The 18,321-nt window shown below is 34.6% G+C and overlaps 1 protein-coding gene across 1 annotated transcript; it reads right to left on the reverse strand.

The window, feature by feature from the left end:
- Positions 1 to 1,683: 1,683 nt before the first annotated feature.
- On the reverse strand, positions 1,684 to 17,735 carry pdk3b (pyruvate dehydrogenase kinase, isozyme 3b). Its single transcript, XM_042711506.1, has 11 exons — positions 17,604 to 17,735; positions 16,785 to 16,933; positions 15,409 to 15,448; positions 12,467 to 12,673; positions 10,787 to 10,837; positions 10,649 to 10,711; positions 10,530 to 10,597; positions 2,316 to 2,417; positions 2,170 to 2,237; positions 1,933 to 2,095; positions 1,684 to 1,847 (listed from the first exon to the last, which is right to left on the reverse strand). Exons 1-11 carry the CDS (start codon positions 17,704 to 17,706, stop codon positions 1,791 to 1,793), a joined length of 1,071 nt encoding a protein of 356 aa, XP_042567440.1. The 5' UTR covers positions 17,707 to 17,735; the 3' UTR covers positions 1,684 to 1,790.
- Positions 17,736 to 18,321: the final 586 nt, after the last annotated feature.

Genomic DNA, 18,321 nt, shown 5'->3' on the forward strand with positions numbered 1-18,321 from the left:
ACACATGCAACAAATTGTTATCAATTAATTACCCCAGTCATGAGTCATATATCGCCCCATTGTGCATAAAATGGATCCAAAGCTTACTTTAAAGTGCTACCAGTGCTTGGGTATTATGTGTTTCTTCAGTAAAATTAAGCAATGCTCTGAAACGAAAATATTTGAAATGCATTCTGAAATTCACAATACACTGGGCAAAAAAACTGAAACTAAACAATTTAATCAACTAATTATTGATTTAATTATTTGCCAATATCATTGCATAAATAGAAGAAATATATTTGATAGTAAATTTAATTTTATAATTTATACTACAAAAGTTTGGGTTGGTACGATTTACACATTTATGTAAATATTATTTATGTAATGCATTTATTCAGAATCTTTTGTAACATTGTGGGTCCTATTTTAATGATCTAAGCGCATGGTCTAAAGCGCACGGTGCAGGTGTACTCAGGGCGTGTCCGGATCCACTTTTGCTAGTTTAATGATGGGAGAACGTTCAACGCGCCCAGGCGCATGGTCTACATATGGGTTGTCCCTATTCTGTTCATGAGTAATGGGTGTTCTTTGGGTGTAATTTGCAATAAACCAATCAGAGTCTCATCTCCCATCCCCTTTAAAGGCAGCTGCACTTGCACCATGGCAGGTTCACTATTTACATGGCGGGATGTCATTTTTTATTTTTAAAAATGTTGGTGTGCTGCACGTCCCTGTGTGTGTAATAAGGAAAGTGTATGCACATTGTGCACCAGCCTATAGGGGCATATTATTAACTTGCTCTTTAAAGGGGTCATATGATGCGATTTAAAATTTTCCTTTCTCTTTGGAGTCTTACAAGCTCTTGGTGAATAAAGAAGATCTGTAAAGTTGCAAAGACTAAAGTCTCAAATCCAAAGAGATATTCTTTATAAATTTGAGACTTGTCCACGCCCCCCAAAAATGGCTCGTTCTAACACACCCCCACATCTCTACGTCACTATGTAGGAAAATTTGCATAATGCCGCCCAGATGTTCACGCAAAGAAAGGAGGTGTACCTATTATTCTTGTTGTAGTATTGTTGTTGCCGCCGCCGCCATGTCGTATAGACGCTGTGTGTTTCACTGTGAAAGCAAAACTACTTTGTTTGGCCTTCCAAAAGAGGACGATATCCACTTCATCATGCCTGGGGCTGATCCATGCTGGTCACTGAGGAAATACATTAACTTTGCACTGTGGATAGCCGAATCGGCTTTGACCATGGATGAAGAGGAGTCCAGCCCGGGGTCATTTGGCAGACGCTTTTATCCAAAGCGACTTACAGTTGAGGAATACAACAAGCAATGTATCCTAAGATGCCAATAAACACAGGAGTGCCCATTATACAAGGTTTCAGTCATCATTCAAAATACTAAAAAGCTAGGACAGGAGGATACTTAAAGAACAGAAAAGGTGAAGACATAATTTTTATTAGTATTGTAATAATTGGAGGCAATTACATAATCACAGAAGAGATGAGTTTTCAGTTGTTTCTTGCTATATTCTCCACATAACATCCTCCACACTCTCACTAATGTAAAACTATTATTTTCAGACCATTATAAATGGCAGTAAGCAAGTCCTATAAAGGCCTGATATCAAGTTTCCTTATGTGGCAGTGTTCTGTATAAGCTTGGCTGCTGTAACTCCATCACTATTGGAAGCAGTAGCAGATACAATAAAGTCATCTTTTGGCTTTATACATGGATGCATCTCGTGGGTCACTGCTCGGGTTACTCCAGTCATCATCCTCAGGACCTGTCTGATAATGTCACCACGCTGACTTACTGAAGACTGGAAGACGCTCAAAAGACTCACTAGAAAGAGCCTGGAGAGAGTGGGAAGAAAACCATTCAATGCAAATACCTAAATATTAATTAATTACTCACAAAATGAAATGTCAATGTAAATACCTTAAGATGAATTACTGCATCTGTCCCAAACCCTTCAATCGAGTACAGGCTCAAGTCTCCCTGAAAGTAGTGTTCATAGAGTCTAGAGATTGGCAGTAAATAGCCAAAACCAGCCTGCAGAGACAATATAAACAGGTTGCATGAAACCACATACAAATACAGACTTATTATTTACCAGTTGAACAGCAACCAGTGAAACATCAATACGTGGTATTCAATCAGACAAATACATGTAACATTGAAAAAAATATCGATGAAAAGATGATCAGTCTTTTTAAGGGGACACCTTCACCTTTGTCACTAATCTAAGACGCATAAACATCAAATTAATAAAGTGCAGAAGTCGGCATAAATATTTATGTTTTTGTGAAACAGTGTGGAACCTTTGCTGAGAGATCCTCTTTTCCCAGAGTAACCATTGCTTTCACTGGAGGAAGCCTCTCACTGCTGTTTTCATAGAGCTCCACTGTTGCCTGCATGGAATTCTGCAAATGTACGCATAATACAGTAACTTACCCAAAAGATGTATAGAAAGTAAAAAGAATAAAATAGCTGACAAAAGTCCACCTAAAACATGATCACTTGAGAAACACTTCATTGCATTCCACTTTACAGATCACCTAAAAATATGAACAAAGTTTTGGTGACACTTCATAATTAGGTTTAATTCATTACCTTAAGATACAATGAACTACCAATGAAAAATACTTTCATAGCATTGATTTACTAATCTAAGTTGATGGTAGGCAAGGCAAGGCAAGGCAAGTTTATTTATATAGCACATTTCATTCACAATGGTAATTCAAAGTGCTTTACATAAAATAAAAAAAAAAAAAAAATAAAAAAAAAAACAACAAAAAAAAACCAAATAAAAAAAAAACTAAAAAAATTAATTAAAAATTAATTAAAAGAGGTTTAAAATGGGTTTAAAACAGTTAAGAATAGAAAATGATTATATATAAAAATATAGTGCAATCAGTTCAGACATTGCACAGTGCTCATTCAATAAAAATAAAAAATAAACAAGTTGAAGTGATGTGACATACAGCCAAGTATGGTGACCCATACTCAGAATTTGTGCTCTGCATTTAACCCATCCATAGTGCACACACACAGAAGGGAACACACGCAGTTGGGCAATAAATGCACAGCTAAACAAAGGAGTTTTGTTTTAGCACATCTGATCTCTTCTGGAAGCTGGTTCCAACTGCGGGCGGACTCCCCTTGTTTTGTGTGAACCCTTGGTATTTCTAAATGACTCAATCCTATTAATCTGAGTGGTCTGTTAGGTTTATATTCAGTGAACATATCTGCAATGTATTTATGTCCTAGTCCATTGAGTGATTTATAAAATTGAGTAAAAGTACTTTAAAATCAATCATAAATATAACTGGAAGCCAGTGTAAGGACCTGAGGACTGGTATGATATGCTCAGATTTTCTAGTTCTAGTCAGAATCCTGGCAGCAGTGTTCTGGATGAGCTGCAGCTGTCTAATGGTCTTTTTTGGAAGGCCGATGAGAAGACCATTACAATAGTCCATCCTGCTGGTGATAAAGGCATGAACAAGTTTCTCCAAGTCTTGACTGGAAACAAAACATCTAATTCTTGAAATGTTTTTTAGATGATAGTATGCTGATCTAGTTACTGATTTGACATGACTACTGAAACTAAAGTCTGTCTCCAGAATCACACCAAGATTCCTGACTTGATTTTTAGTTGTTAGACCCCTAGAGTCAAGGTACTGTATGCATTCACCTTGAGAACTTCATCTTTGTTTCCAAATGCAATGACTTCTTTTTTGCCTTTTTTACCTGAAAATTTTTTTGGCACAGCCAACTGTTAATTTCATCAATGCATTGGCAGAGGGAGTCAATGTGGCTGTAGTCATTTGGCAATAAGGGTAGGTAAATCTGGGTAACATCTGCAAAGCTGTGATAGGCAATTTGGTTCTTTCTAATTATTTGACTTAGTGGGAGCATATACAGGCTAAACAAGAGCAGTGCAAGAATTGAGCCTTGTGGGACTCTGCATGTCATGGACGTCCACTTAGACTTATGCTCTCCTATACTCTCTACTATTCTCCTATACAGTTTTCCAGTCTCTCTAGTAGTATGTTATGATCGACAGTGTCAAACGCAGCACTGAGATCTAGTAGTACCAGCACTGATAATTTACCAGAATCAGAATTTAAGCGAATATCATTTATTATATTAATGGGTGCTGTTTCTGTGCTGTGATGCAGTCGGAAACAGATTGAAAATTGTTCAGGTATCCATTTGAGATTAACTATTTGTTCAGCTGATTAAAGACTACATTTTCAATAATCTTGGAAGATTTGATATTGGTCTATAGTTGCTCAATATGGTGTTATCAAGATTGCTCATTTTCAGAAGGGGTTTAACAACTTCAGATTTCAGGGAGTTTAGAGAAGTCCCAGAAAGAAGTAAGGCGTTCACCATTTCTAAGAGATCTGCTTCCAAACAGTTAAGCACCCTTTTGAAAAAAAAATGTGGGAAGTGTGTCAAGATAACAGGTTGATGATTCAAGGTGCTGTACTATTTCTTTCAAAAGTTTGCTATCAGTTTCTTCTTTTTGATATTGCGGTCGAATCTGTCTGACCTCTGCACAACTTGGGGATGTGCTAATCGCCTTCCTGATATTTTTGATCTTCTCAGAAAAGAAGGAAACAAACTCATTGCATTTGCTGTTGGAGAGCATTTCACTTGCAATCTGACTTGGGGGGGGGGGGGGGGGGGGGGGGGGGGGGGGGGTGCTTGTCAGTCTCTCAACAGTAGTAAAATGTGTGTCAGTGTTGTTTAAGTTGCTGTTTATAAGGTTTCAAAAGAAAGTTTGTCTAGCTGCAGCTTCACATTAAAAGCATGAAGGCTGCCTTTATAGATGCTATAGTGAACTTCAAGTTTCATCTTCCGCCACATCTGCTCAGCTTTTCTGCATTGTCTTTTCATACTATACTGTTGATTTTCTCCAAGCTGATTTCTGTCTGCCAGTCTTCTTTGCTGACTTTCACAGGTGCAATGTCATCAATAACATTCTTAACTTTTGAGTTAAAGGAATCAATCAACAGTCTGCAGAAATGATTGGTGTTAGAGATATAGCCTCCATAAATAGCACACTAATGTTTTCATCAATGCATCTCTTTCTGACAGAGACAGATCTAGATTCAGTGGTAGCAGAGATCAATATATCAAAGAAAATACAGAAGTGATTAGATAGTGCTGCTACGTCCTTAATAACAATGGATGAAATGTTTAGACCTCTACTGATGATTAAATCTAGAGTATGCCCATGTTTGTATGTGGGTCTATACACATGCTGAATCAGGTCAAAAGTGTTTAAAACCGTTATAATTTATTTTGTAGTTTTGTTTTTTGCATTATCTATGTGAATATTAAAATCCCCTGCAATAGCAAAACAGTCAAACTCTGAGGAAATCATTGATAGCATTTCTGTGAAATTTTCAACAAAGGCTGGAGAGTATTTTGGAGGCCTGTAAATAATGATAAACAAATGTGTGGAGCACCTTTCAACACAATCCCTAGATATTCAAAAGACAAGTACTGACCAAACGACAATTGCCTGCATTGATAGACATCTTTAAATAGAGCAGCTACACCTCCACCTCTCCTAATAGTCCTGCAGACACTCATTAAAGTAAAGTTAGGAGGGGCTGTTTCATTGAGGACCATTGCACTGCAGCTGTCTTCTAGCCATGTTTCATTTAGAAACATAAAATCCAGGTTGTTTGTGGTTATTAAGTCATTGATTATAAATTATAAATTTTTGGTGAGTGAATGTTTAAAAATGCTAACATGATGGCATTGCATTTTGTCTCAACAACAATATTAGTTTGATGTACTGTATAACAGGCCGCAGATTAGACAAGTCAGCCATGTGGCTTCCCTTACGAAAAAGAAGTTTATTCAAGTGTGCTATTAGTATACTTCTTTTAAACTAAAAACAGGAAAGTATGCTTTTATTTAACTTTTTATATACTTCTCAGAAATGGGCTTTATGTACTCCTCAGAAATATGCTTAATATGACATTTAAGTATACTTGACTTATACTTACAAAAAGTCTAAATATATTTGAGCTATACTTGTGCTCCTAGAATCTGTGTTTTCTTTATATACGGTAGAGGGCGCTCGTACACATCTTCTGCACAGAATTTCCACAAAAAAATTTAAAAAATAAAAACAAGTGAAGAAGAAAAAAGAAACAACAGATACTAACACATGTAATCTAACACGATCATCTGACATAAAACAGCATCAAAACTGTAACGTTATGGAATATAATGTCGACCGATGAAGCAGTAATAATTACAGTCAAGCTTTGGGGTGTTGATCGACTCCATCTACGTTTTGATTATCATTCTGACTCCAATTCATAGTCTTTATTCAGTGTTTTGTTAAAAATGTTATTTCTTTATTTTTATAAAACTTACCCACATTAAAGTGTTTAAAAAAAGAATGCATGAAGCTTGAATAAAATGTTTTTGTTTACAAGCAGATACCCTGTTCTTTCTTTGGATGTTTTGTATGTTCAGATATTCATATAACAAAATACATACAAATTAAAACCTAAATAGGGACATAGTAGTATACTTAAAGTATGATGTGAAGTTCACTTAAAGAAAACTTATGAGTATACTTGCAGTATAAAATTACTAAATTAGTAGTTTACTGAGACTATACTTCAAAGTTTACTAAGTATTTAATTAGTAAATTATCAGTATACCTATAAGTTCACTTTTAGTATAATTGCAGTACAAACTACAAACATAGAGGTAAACTAGTTGTGTACTCTAAGTTTGCTACTGTTATACTTAAAGTATACTTAAAAGTATACTTTCATACACTAGAAAGTGGGCCAATTTAGTCCCAAGGAGTATTGAAACAGTACACTTACAAGCAGGGGCGTCGGACTGGGGTACTGATTACCAGGGCCCCAAAGGAAGAAAGGGCCCTTGAAAAGTCTGGAATATATTTTATTTTACCTGGATATTTTCATGGGGGCCCATCAGGACTGCCTATGCATAGGGCCCAGGATCTTGTGCAACGCCCCTGCTTACAAGTATACTACTAGAACACTTATATTTGTATACTTGCTAAATAAAGTATACTTAAAAAATACTTGAACTTTACTTAAGTATACTTAATAAAATAAACTTGAAGTATACTACTTTTTGGTAAGGGTTGAGAAGGCCTTGGACTTTCTATCACATGATAAAACAGAAATAGAGAAAACTACAGGCACACTGGGTTCCGGCCAGAGAGCTCTCACAGGATGAGGAGCTAGGCCCACAGGCTTTGGTGGTTGTGGGGCCCACCGTTTTTTAGTTTATATCTGGGGGCTTGCAGCAAAAGAGTGGGAGAGCTTGGTCCCAGCATTGGTCCCAAGACACTTCCTCCATTTTCTTTGAGAAGCTTAGGAGATGATGGAGAGAGGGATAATGTGTCTGGTGAGCAGGGGTGTGTCTCTGGTGTTTCCGGGGGCTGTGATATGTTGTCCTGGCTTCCCTGGCTGTTTTCCAGAAAGTCGTCCTTGGGTGCTGAGTCTTGGAGCTTTCTGATACGTCACAGTCTGTCTGTGATGAGCTCTGTAGGCAGGGCTCAGCTGGGATGGTGTCTATGAGTAGTGCTTGTTGTGGCTGTGTGGTGTTATCAGTGTCCTTGTGGGATGTGTCAACCACATGATGACTTGGAAGCTGATATGAAGTCCTGTGGTCAATCATACTCTGTCCAGGTGTGTGTGTGTGTGCCATTCAGTTTGAGTAGTCTGGCACACACTACTGAAGGATGATGGAGGGAGAAGTAGATATTGTCCTTTAGCACTCTTGCACCAAGTTTGTTCGGGTGGAGGCCATCCAGTTTAAACAGTTGTCTATGGCCCCAGAAAAGATTAAAGTTGTCAATGAAATTGACTTCTTTTAAACTGCAAATTCTTTGTAGCCATGTGTTCAGTCCAAGCAAACGTGAAAACATATTAGTTCCCTTTGCTGGGAGTGGTCCCTGATGAACAACTGAACTTTAAGTCTTCAAAGTGTTTCAAAGAGTTCACTGAAGTCCTTCTTAAGGAGTTCTGACTGCTCTTTCCAAATAGCATTCTTCCCCACATGGATGATGATTTGATTTGCAGTCTTGTGCTTCATTAGAATTTTCCAAAGTTCCTGATGTTTCTGATGATGGAGTCGCCCTTTATCAGAGTCCTGGGCTCGGCTGCGCTCTGAGCTGAATGCAGCTGTCTGCTCGACCTCAAGTGCCTGTTAGTAGCGATGTTAGCTGCTGGCTGATCCGATCCATGTTTAATCACATTTGGGGATTCCTCACCCACATTCATTAATGCTTCAAATCTGTTATCAAGATGTATAGGAGGTGGTAGAATACCAGTATTCACAAGCATTGTCATAGCTGAATCTGGGGTAGAGGATGCTACGGTAGCAATATGAGAAACTTGTGACAATCTGATGTCTCATGTGCCTTTGGGTCTTGCTCCCTGTTTGTGCCATCGATTTGTGTGACAATCAGTTTTGGCTTGTTCCTCTACACTTAGTATAAACTATTGAGATTCACTAGATTCATGAGATTCATCGGCTGTATGCTGAGGGGGTCCGTGACGACGGTCTGCTGAGTGTTCTGCCTGTTTTGGAAGTCCAGCAAGTAACTTTGTTTCAAGAACCGCAATCCTTTGTAGAAGTTTGCAGCAGTTCATGCAGCAAGTAGATTCAGCAGGAGACAGTTTCTTTCTCTTCTGTTTAAATGTAGACAGCTGTGTTTTCCCCTATCCGGAATGTAAGCTACTGGCAGTGTGAGGCAAAATCTTAGAAAAATCAGAGAAAAGTACAGAAATAGGAAGCAAAGCGCAGAGCAGTAAGCAAGAACGTCCAAACGGTAGTGAAGCCAGAAGCAATCAAAAAAAAAAAAAAAACATTTTTTATGGTAATTTCTACATATGCCAATATTTGGATTTAAATAATAAATTAACATAAATTATTATTTCTTTGCAACTAGCTAAAATAGTTTATATATATATATATATATATATATATATATATATATATATATATATATATGACACTATCAATGTTCAATATATATATATATATTATATATTATATATAGTATATGTTAGTATATATACAGTACAGACCAAAAAGTTTGGAAACATTACTATTTTTAATGTTTTTGAAAGAAGTTTCTTCTGCTCATCAAGCCTGCATTTATTTGATCAAAAATACAGAAAAAAATGTAATATTGGTGATATATTATTACAATTTAAAATAATTGTTTTTAAATTTATTATACTTTAAATTATCATTTATTTCTGTGATGCAAAGCTGAAAAAATTTTAGGATCATTATCACATGATCCTTTGGAAATCATTCTAATATGATGATTCATTATCAAAGTTGGAAAACAGTTCTGCTGCTTAATATTTTTCAGAACATGAGATACTTTTTTAGGATACTTTGATGAATAAAAAGAAAAAAAAAAAAAAAAAAGAAAAAAAAAGGTATGTTTTTAAAAAATTAATATTTTGTAATAACAATATACACTACTGGTCAGTAATTTGGGGTCAGTAATTTTTTTTTCTTTCTTTTTTTAAATAAAATCAATACTTTTATTCAGCAAGGATGTGTTAAATTGATAAAAAGTGATAGTAAAGAAAATATATTATTAGAAATATATTATTATTAGAAATTTTTTTTATTTTGAATAAATGCAGTTCTTTTTTAACCTTTTTTATTCATCAAATATATTAGACAGCAGAACTGTTTCCAACACTCATCAAAAATCATAAAATCATAACAATACATAAAAAAACATAAAAAACACCCAATGCTACATGTGACACTGAAGGCTGGAGTAATGATGCTGAAAATTCAGCTTTTCATCACAGGAATAAATTATTTTTTTTAAAAGTATATTCAAATAGAAAAACTATTATTTTAAGTTGTAATTAATATTTCACAATATTACTGGTTTTTTCTGTATTTTTGATCAAATAAATGCAGGCATGATGAGCAGAAGAAACTTCTTTCAAAAACATTAAAAATAGTAATGTTTCCAAACTTTTGGTCTGTAAAAAAAACATTACACACACACACACACACACACACACATATATATAAATTATTTCAGTTAACATTTATTTCAAGCAACAAATATGTTAATTTGTTATGGTTTTAATTTTAGTTTTAGTTTGCTATAACAATCTTGATGTTTATTAATAATATTCATACTGCCCTCCTTTTGATGAAAGTATACCTTGAAAAAAGCTGAGTAAAAAATGTTTGAATAAATAATTTAGTTTTTTAAAATTCCTTCTACTGTATTATTACTAAACACCAATTAACCATGAATAATTGTTTATTTATAAAATAGCATTAACCTAGATTTTTAAATGATATTAAATGCTCATTTGTGTTCAATTCATGTTAAAATTTGTTGTTTATATTTATTTATTTATTTATTAACTAATGCATAAATGAATGCTAACTAATTGAACCTTATTGTAAAGTGTTACCGGGTTTTCTTTCTCCTTTTAAATTAGCCAACTGTCAATTTTTCTTGCCTCGAAGAGCTCAAACAGCATGTGGGAGGGCACATAGACCACCTGTATAGGCTTCTTTGGAGCTTTGGCTAGCAGACAGAGGGAAAACAAGATAGGAAGGCACAGATAGATTAAAAGACAGTTCAGTTCAGGTGCTGTCATGTAGTACTGCTCACACAGCATCTTTGCTGTCTCATATGCATCTGAGCTAAGAGATCAGAATCTTCAGAAGTATGTTTATTTTATGTATCTATGCATTTTAGGTATGTTTTTCTCACCTCTCACCACCTCAGTCACATTGGATCCATGCTCCATACTTCCTATGTTTTCTCAATACAAAAGACAACACCAAATAAAAAAACAAAAAACCAAAAATAAAACAGAAAACTGCTTTACTTAAGTACTTAAGTGGTGTGAGACAATATAAAGACATGTCTTATTTAGTTAAAAGGATAGTTCACCCAAAACTGAAAATTTGATGTTTATCTGCTTAGTACTCCCAGGGCAACCCAGATGTAGGTGACTTTGTTTCTTTAGTAGAACACAAACTGAGATTTTTTAACTCAAACCGTTGCAGTCTGTTAGTCCTATAATGTAAGTGGATGGGAATCATGACTTTGAGAGTCATAAAACATTCACACACAAAACCAAATTAAAAACCTGCGGCTCGTGATGATACATTGATGTGTAAAGACACAAAACGATCGGTCTGTGCAAGAAACTGAACTGTATTTATATCGTTTTTTTTACCTCTGATTTTCACCACAATGTCTGAACTGTCCTGACCGTGTTCGCGTCTTCTTCTTCAGCCTGCAGGGTTTAATTTGGTTTTGTTTGTGTATGTTTTATGACTTTCAAAGCCGTGATTCCCATCCACTGTGTTCTACTGAAGAAACAAAGTCACCTACATCTTGGATGCCCTGGGGGTAAGCAGATAAACATAAACATTTTATTTATGGGTGAACTATCCCTTTAATGTAGTCTAAGTGATGAATGGAGCTTAAACGTCGTTCAGGCAGGCCACCTTAAGTCAGCTTTAGTTATGTTGCACAAACATGCATTAAGACTTTCAGCTTTCAGTCACTAGTGTGTCACACAGACACTCACTTCTAGCTGGGCGCCAGACAGCTTCAAAATTTCAGTTATCACGCAGCTACTCACTTTCATCACAAACACTCACACAGCCAGCTTTCAAACAGATGAAAGGATTTGTTCCCCACCGAATTTCACTTCAGATTCAGTTTAGTGATCTTGATCTCACAATTCATCACATTGCAGCTTGACTGGAAGTGACTTGAGAACAATATAGTCAAGATCAACCCTCCCTACATGAAGGAGTGTGACATCAGTAAGATCAAGCATCTTCACCACACCTGGATATACTTCACTCTCCATTCATCTGAATGTGTCTTCATAAGCTAAGCTAAGTTTTCCTTTTATGCTCATACTAAAAGTCATTATTGGAAAATATACTGTTTAGCAAATTATGTTTATCATTGGAACATTCTTGTTGTTTGGCTAAGGTGTTTTTAGGAAACGTCCTGATGATCAATAGGGATAATAAATTAATCACCATTCTTGTGAATCTGCACCCTTCAGAGCAAAGCCTGCCACCAAAATAATGTTCAGGACCTCTACAATAATTTTAATCAAACAGGGTGGTCCTGACTGAACTTTTATCACCCTTAAGAAAAAGAAGTTTATTCAAGTGTGCTATTAGTATACTTCTTTTAAACTAAAAAATAGAAAAGTATGCTTTTAGTTTACTTTTTATGTACTTCTCAAAAATTTGCTTTATGTACTCCTCAGAAATATACTTAAAATGACATTTAAGTATACTTGACTTATACTTACAAAAAGTCTAAATATACTTGAACTTTACTTAAGTAAACTTAATAAAATAAACTTGAACTATACTACTTTTTGGTAAGGGCAAACAGAAATGTGATGTCACCCACTGTGCTGGTTGATGAGCATACGGAAAGAAATGCGGTTGGTGTAGAAGAGGTCAAGAAAGTACTGTACATTGCTGCTGATGAAGGGGTCAAAACCAAACTTCTCTTTGTATTCGATGACACCCTGGGCCATAGTGGGCACCACGTCATTGTGCCTGCTCCGAATCTTAATCAGGATCTCTAGGAAGCTGAAGCCCACATTAATGAGTTATTTACCACTGGAGGACTTCAGCTGTTGAGACAAAATCAGGTTCGAACTGTTATACCAAATTATGAAGCGAACATTCATATTGAATATAAATTCACGTTTAAAGGAATAGTTCACCCAAAAATTAAAATTGCTGAAAATGTTGGATTCGTAATTATGGATTTGTTTATTACAAAGACACAGCTTTTCACTTCGCAAGTGAAGTGTGGATTGTTGTGATGGTTATTTTAACCTTATTGAACTCTCATTCTGATGGCAACTATTCACTGCAGAGGATCCAACGGTGGGCAAGTAATGCAATGCTAAATTTCTCCAAAAAAACATGCATTAAAAAGTAACATAATACAAGACTTGAATTAAAGGTTTGTATTATATAACATATAAAACTTTGATATGGCTCTTCTCTGCTGACTATGGGCTACTCTGTTATTCCTCTCATACCCACTAGGTGGCATATGTGAATCATTTTCCAAACCTAACGCTGCACATGTGCTATTCAACACAGCACTGTGGGATTAGCATTCGAATTAATGCACCACTCTTAGTATTTAACCAGTTAGCAGCATGTATACTCTGCAGAGTATACACTAAATATCTAGATTTGCGAAAATGAAGCAGAATATGTCTACTGCACTAATTTAATGTGCTCAACTTTTTCCAGTCTGAGCCACAGTTTTAAAATTTGATTAGACTGACATAATCTAAAACATTGCTTTAAACAAAAGGCAAATTTTTTTTTATTTTTTTTTTTTTTATTATTATTATGCCACTAACTTCATATCAATGTTTCATACTACTATATGTCAGTCGTGTAATAATTAAGTCAAGTCACCTTGAGTGTCACCAAAATACTTGATTACTGTAGGCTACTTAAGTATCACTTTGGGGGATTTGTATTTTTTTCGAGTACAATTTAAACTGACTACTTGTACTTTTACTTGATTACATTTCTGAAGGAAAAAACAATACTTTTTACTCCTTATAATTTTATTTCATTATGAAAAGTCATTACATTTTAATTTTATCTTATGCACAATAAATATGGTAAATGGAAGCTCAAATGTGTGCTTGATGTGAAAACCAATGATCAAGGTTTTCACGCATCAAGCACACACATTTCTACTTCAGTTATGACTTTCATCAGATAAATGTCTGGCTTCAAAATCAAATCTTCAAAATTCACCATCATATCTGAGGAAGCATATTGAGGTAACAGTTGCGTTTTCCCCCCAAAAAGTTTATTAATTATTCTTTCTATTTATCCATTATTCTATTATTATTCTGATAGATCCATTAGTTGGAATTAATGGATCACAAAGTGAACACAACGGTCCAGTTTAAAATAATAGTATTTGTAATTTTTGTATTTATTTCACTTGATAAAGACACTGATTAATTTACAGGGGTTGTATGAGTTACTGAAAGTCAAAAATGTAAAAAATGTGCGCACATGCCACGAACCCAAATAGGGCTCAGGTGCAGGACAAACTGAAGCAAAATACAAAAATAATGTCCGCATACTGATATAACTGATCCATACAAAATTGTTTTGAAACGTTGCAATAACATTTTGTATGGAGCAGTTATATCAGTGTGTGGACATTACTGTTGTATGAGTTACTGTCATATTCATTTTTGGACATCCCATACACTTGCATTATAGAAGAGAGAGGATGAAGAGAGATTATTTTTTCTAAAACTCTTAGTTTGTGTTCATATATTAAATGAAATGTTGCACTAGATATGTGTTTGACCTGTGCCACTACAATTTTTTTTTCGTTTACTTCCTTAAACCAAATTTCTGTATGATAGAAAAAAAGAAATTTTTTAATACTTGAGTAATTTAAAGTTGTACTTTTTTACTTTTACTCAAGTATGGTTTTGGACAGATACTTGTACTTTTAACTGAGTAAAAATTTCACTGAGTTACTGTACTTTCACTTGAGTAAAATTTTTTTGAGTACTTTTTACACCTCTGAGCCACCTTCACGCAGTTCTTTGTACATTACTGATTGTTTCAAAGCAACCTCACTGTGTTAACTGTGTGGGGAAGTCGTGGCCTAATGGTTAAAGAGTTTGACTCCTAACCCTAAGGTTGTGGGTGCCCTTGAGCAAGGCACTGAACCCCCAACTGCTCCCTGGGTGTCGCAGCATAAATGGCTGCCCACAGCTCTGGGTGTGTGTTCATGGTGTGTGTGTGTTTTCACTGCTGTGTGTGTGCACTTTGGATGGGTTAAATGCAGAGCACAAATTCTGAGTATGGGTCACCATACTTGGTTGTATGTCACGTCACTTTTAAACAGGAAAGTAACATAATCAGTAATGCAAACTCCAAATAGGAAGCAAATCCAATTTCTGCTGTAAAGCAGCTTTCATAATATTGTTATTATTCAGCTCAAAACAGTTCAGTGTTGATTAAGTTCGGTTCAATAACTATAAAGTTCAAAATCCTGAAACAAGTTCAGTTCAATGATAAGCTGCTATAAAAGAAGACAGCTTAAGTCAGTTTGAGTCAGTTTAATGTTGATTAAACTTAATTCAATAATAGAGCCGATGTTGCCAATGTCAGCTATAAAGCAGCTCTACTGAAGACAATACAGTCATTATTCAGATCAAGTTTTCTTCTCATCCGAAAATGTCAGTGCAGTCAAATGAATATTAAATGTTGTTTTGACCCAACAAAGCAAGTAAAAAGCAACAGTGGCGAGGAACCCAAATTCTGTTAGCTGACACAAACCTTGAGAGAAACCAGTCTCAGTCAGGGGACCAGTTTTCCTCTGTCAAAATGAACAAAAAGAGTGTGGAATAAAGCCTTTTCACAAAATAGTATGTTGTACTCTAGGGCCCATATTCTTAAAGCTTCACAGAATCCTTTCAGAGAGCACCTAATTTAGCTTAAAAATTTCTAACTAGGAATCTTAGCTTAAGAGTGATTCAGAACCAAACTGACTGCAACTCCGAGCAAGGAAAAGACAAAAATGTTCATCTTAGTGAGAGGGCAGGCTGACCCCGTTACTAGATATGACACATTCTTTTGAAGATTGTGATTGGTTGTCCAAGAAGAAAAAAATAATAGGAGCATCGGTAAATAGGGTCCTATTTTACCCTAATCACTCATACACACACACAGACACAGACACAGGCACACACACACAAACACGCAGTGCTTAACAAATTTATTAGACCATCTGTCATAATAAAGAGAGAAAACACATATTTTAGAAATCTGTCAAAAACTTTTTTTTAAACTATAAATTGCATTGGTTTTTTTGGCAAATAAACTAAAACAACTACTTTTTATTCACACATAATAACAACAACAACAACAACAAAACATTTATTTTTTATATTTTAAATTTTATTTTGTATGGCTTCCTTTGCCCTTGATAACAGCTTGCATTCTTGCTGTTATTGTTTTTATGCACATTAACACAGTCTCTGTTGTTATTGACTTCCAAATTCAGTAGTTTCTAGTTGTTCCCAAAGACTTGCTTTTGATGAAACTTTTGTGCAATCTATCTTTGAATCTAATTAAATCCAAACAATAATTATATTTTAGCATTAGAAACACTACTGTGACTAATATATATGTATCTATTTCAAATATCAGTATTCAACGTTTTTATGTTAAAAACAAATACAAAACAATAGGCCTGTTTATGCATCTGTAACTGCAGTTTAAATGCATCCATGTCCCCTCTGAGATACATAAACTGTGTAAATACATCTAAATGCAATTTCAGATGTAGATTCCAGAAATGTTTTCTTATGTTGGAATGAAAGACAGTAAGTACCAGATAAAGTGCTTCTTATTCTTACCCAAAAATACAAAATCTTGCTACTCAAGCTGTGTATAAACATTTTTTGTATTTATTTATTTGCTTCTTTTTCCATTTTGCATTTACTTTTACTTTCAATACTTTAGTACATTTAAGATTTAAAAATGTACTTTTCGTACTTAAGTACAATAAATATTACATACTTTAGGACTTTTACTCAAGTAATATTCTAAATGGTGACTTCAACTTCTACCAAAGTCATTTTCTGGTAAGATATCTGTACTTTTACTTGAGTATGGCTTTCTTTAAACACAAACACAACTGCACCCCCCACCATAATCAACATCTCGACCAGCTTGATGGATGGCTGGCTCTGAAGACTGGCTGGCAACAAGGTGACTTCCCTCATCGTATTGGCCAACCTCACTTCCAGTTCTTTCTGCAGAAACATGTAGGAGGTTTTTTCACATGCATTTTCCCTGCCTGGTTAAACAAGAGGCAAGAACAGGTGATTTTTTTGTTTTCCGATGATGCGCCTGTTGAGTCTCTGTATGCATGAATGTGCACTTCTACAGCAGAATTACAACTATTGTATACTGTATAGTATACTGCAAAAGATTAGAAAGACATAAAGAAGTCATTATAAATAATCAACAAATAGATAATGACCATGGGTTATAATAATCAATCAAGGGCAATAAAAAAGGAATGTTACACCTAAAATATTATATATATTATACACACTACCAGTCGAAACAATTATTATTATTATTATTATTATTATTATTATTATTATTATTATTATTATTATGCAGTGACAAAAAAATCTTAATGTAACAGCTATGCACACACTAGCCATACATAAAAAAGAAATGTGTATTTTTTTAAATAAATGTTTTTGTGAATGTATTAAAGTTTGATAGGCTATATTTAATATATATATATATATATATATAGGCTATATATATATATATAATATATATATATATATATATATTATATAATATATTATAATATATATATATATCTAGCAAACTTTAATACATTCCCTTTTGAGTTATGGGTTTTTTTATTTTATTTTTTACCTTCTATTGTATCAGTAGCGCTTCTTTAACTCTCTGCTCTGCGTTTATCTCAATATTTCATTACTCACCAAAATCCAGAAATTGCTTGATTGACATCGGTGAGGGCGAGAACCTTGAATAATATTCGATTTTGTGCGTGACATCTTTCAGTAAGTAGTTAAACAGTTTCATGATTAGAAAACAGTCTATCAACGACCATAAGCTCGAGTACAGATATACCAGAAATACAGAATAAGTAACTAATGTGATATTCTTTAAAAAGTAAAGATCTAGGAAAAAGAGCAGCACAAATTTGTTTTATGTGTAGTTTTAGGTCCATACAAATAATAAAACGTTGGTTAAAATGAGCCATAAAAAAGTAGATATTTGTTAAGCAAATAAACAACAATAATAACAATTTTAATAAAGTTAAAAGTCACTGCAGAATATGATACCAAATGAGAACATATCACTGTGTACATACATAATTATTAGTTAATAGAGTAGAAGTTATAGAGTACTAGGAGTTACTAATAAAGTACTGTAGGCTATTGTAATGTAAGTCACATTTGTAGCAAAGTCAAATAAATGTAGATTTGATGTTAAATAATCTTTGTATGTAAACATGTAAGGTTAAACCTTATATGAAACATTGGCTACATACAGTATGCTTAAAATACATACTTTAAGCCTATTACATTAATCCCAAGACTGCATAAGCATCCTCCATAGTCGTTTAGACAGTTACATGAGAGATGATAGCTATGGGCAGTCTATAGAACTTACTGATATCTGCAACCTCAGCAA

This window comes from Cyprinus carpio, chromosome A21 (assembly GCF_018340385.1).
Source record: "Cyprinus carpio isolate SPL01 chromosome A21, ASM1834038v1, whole genome shotgun sequence".
Lineage (NCBI taxonomy): Eukaryota > Metazoa > Chordata > Actinopteri > Cypriniformes > Cyprinidae > Cyprinus > Cyprinus carpio.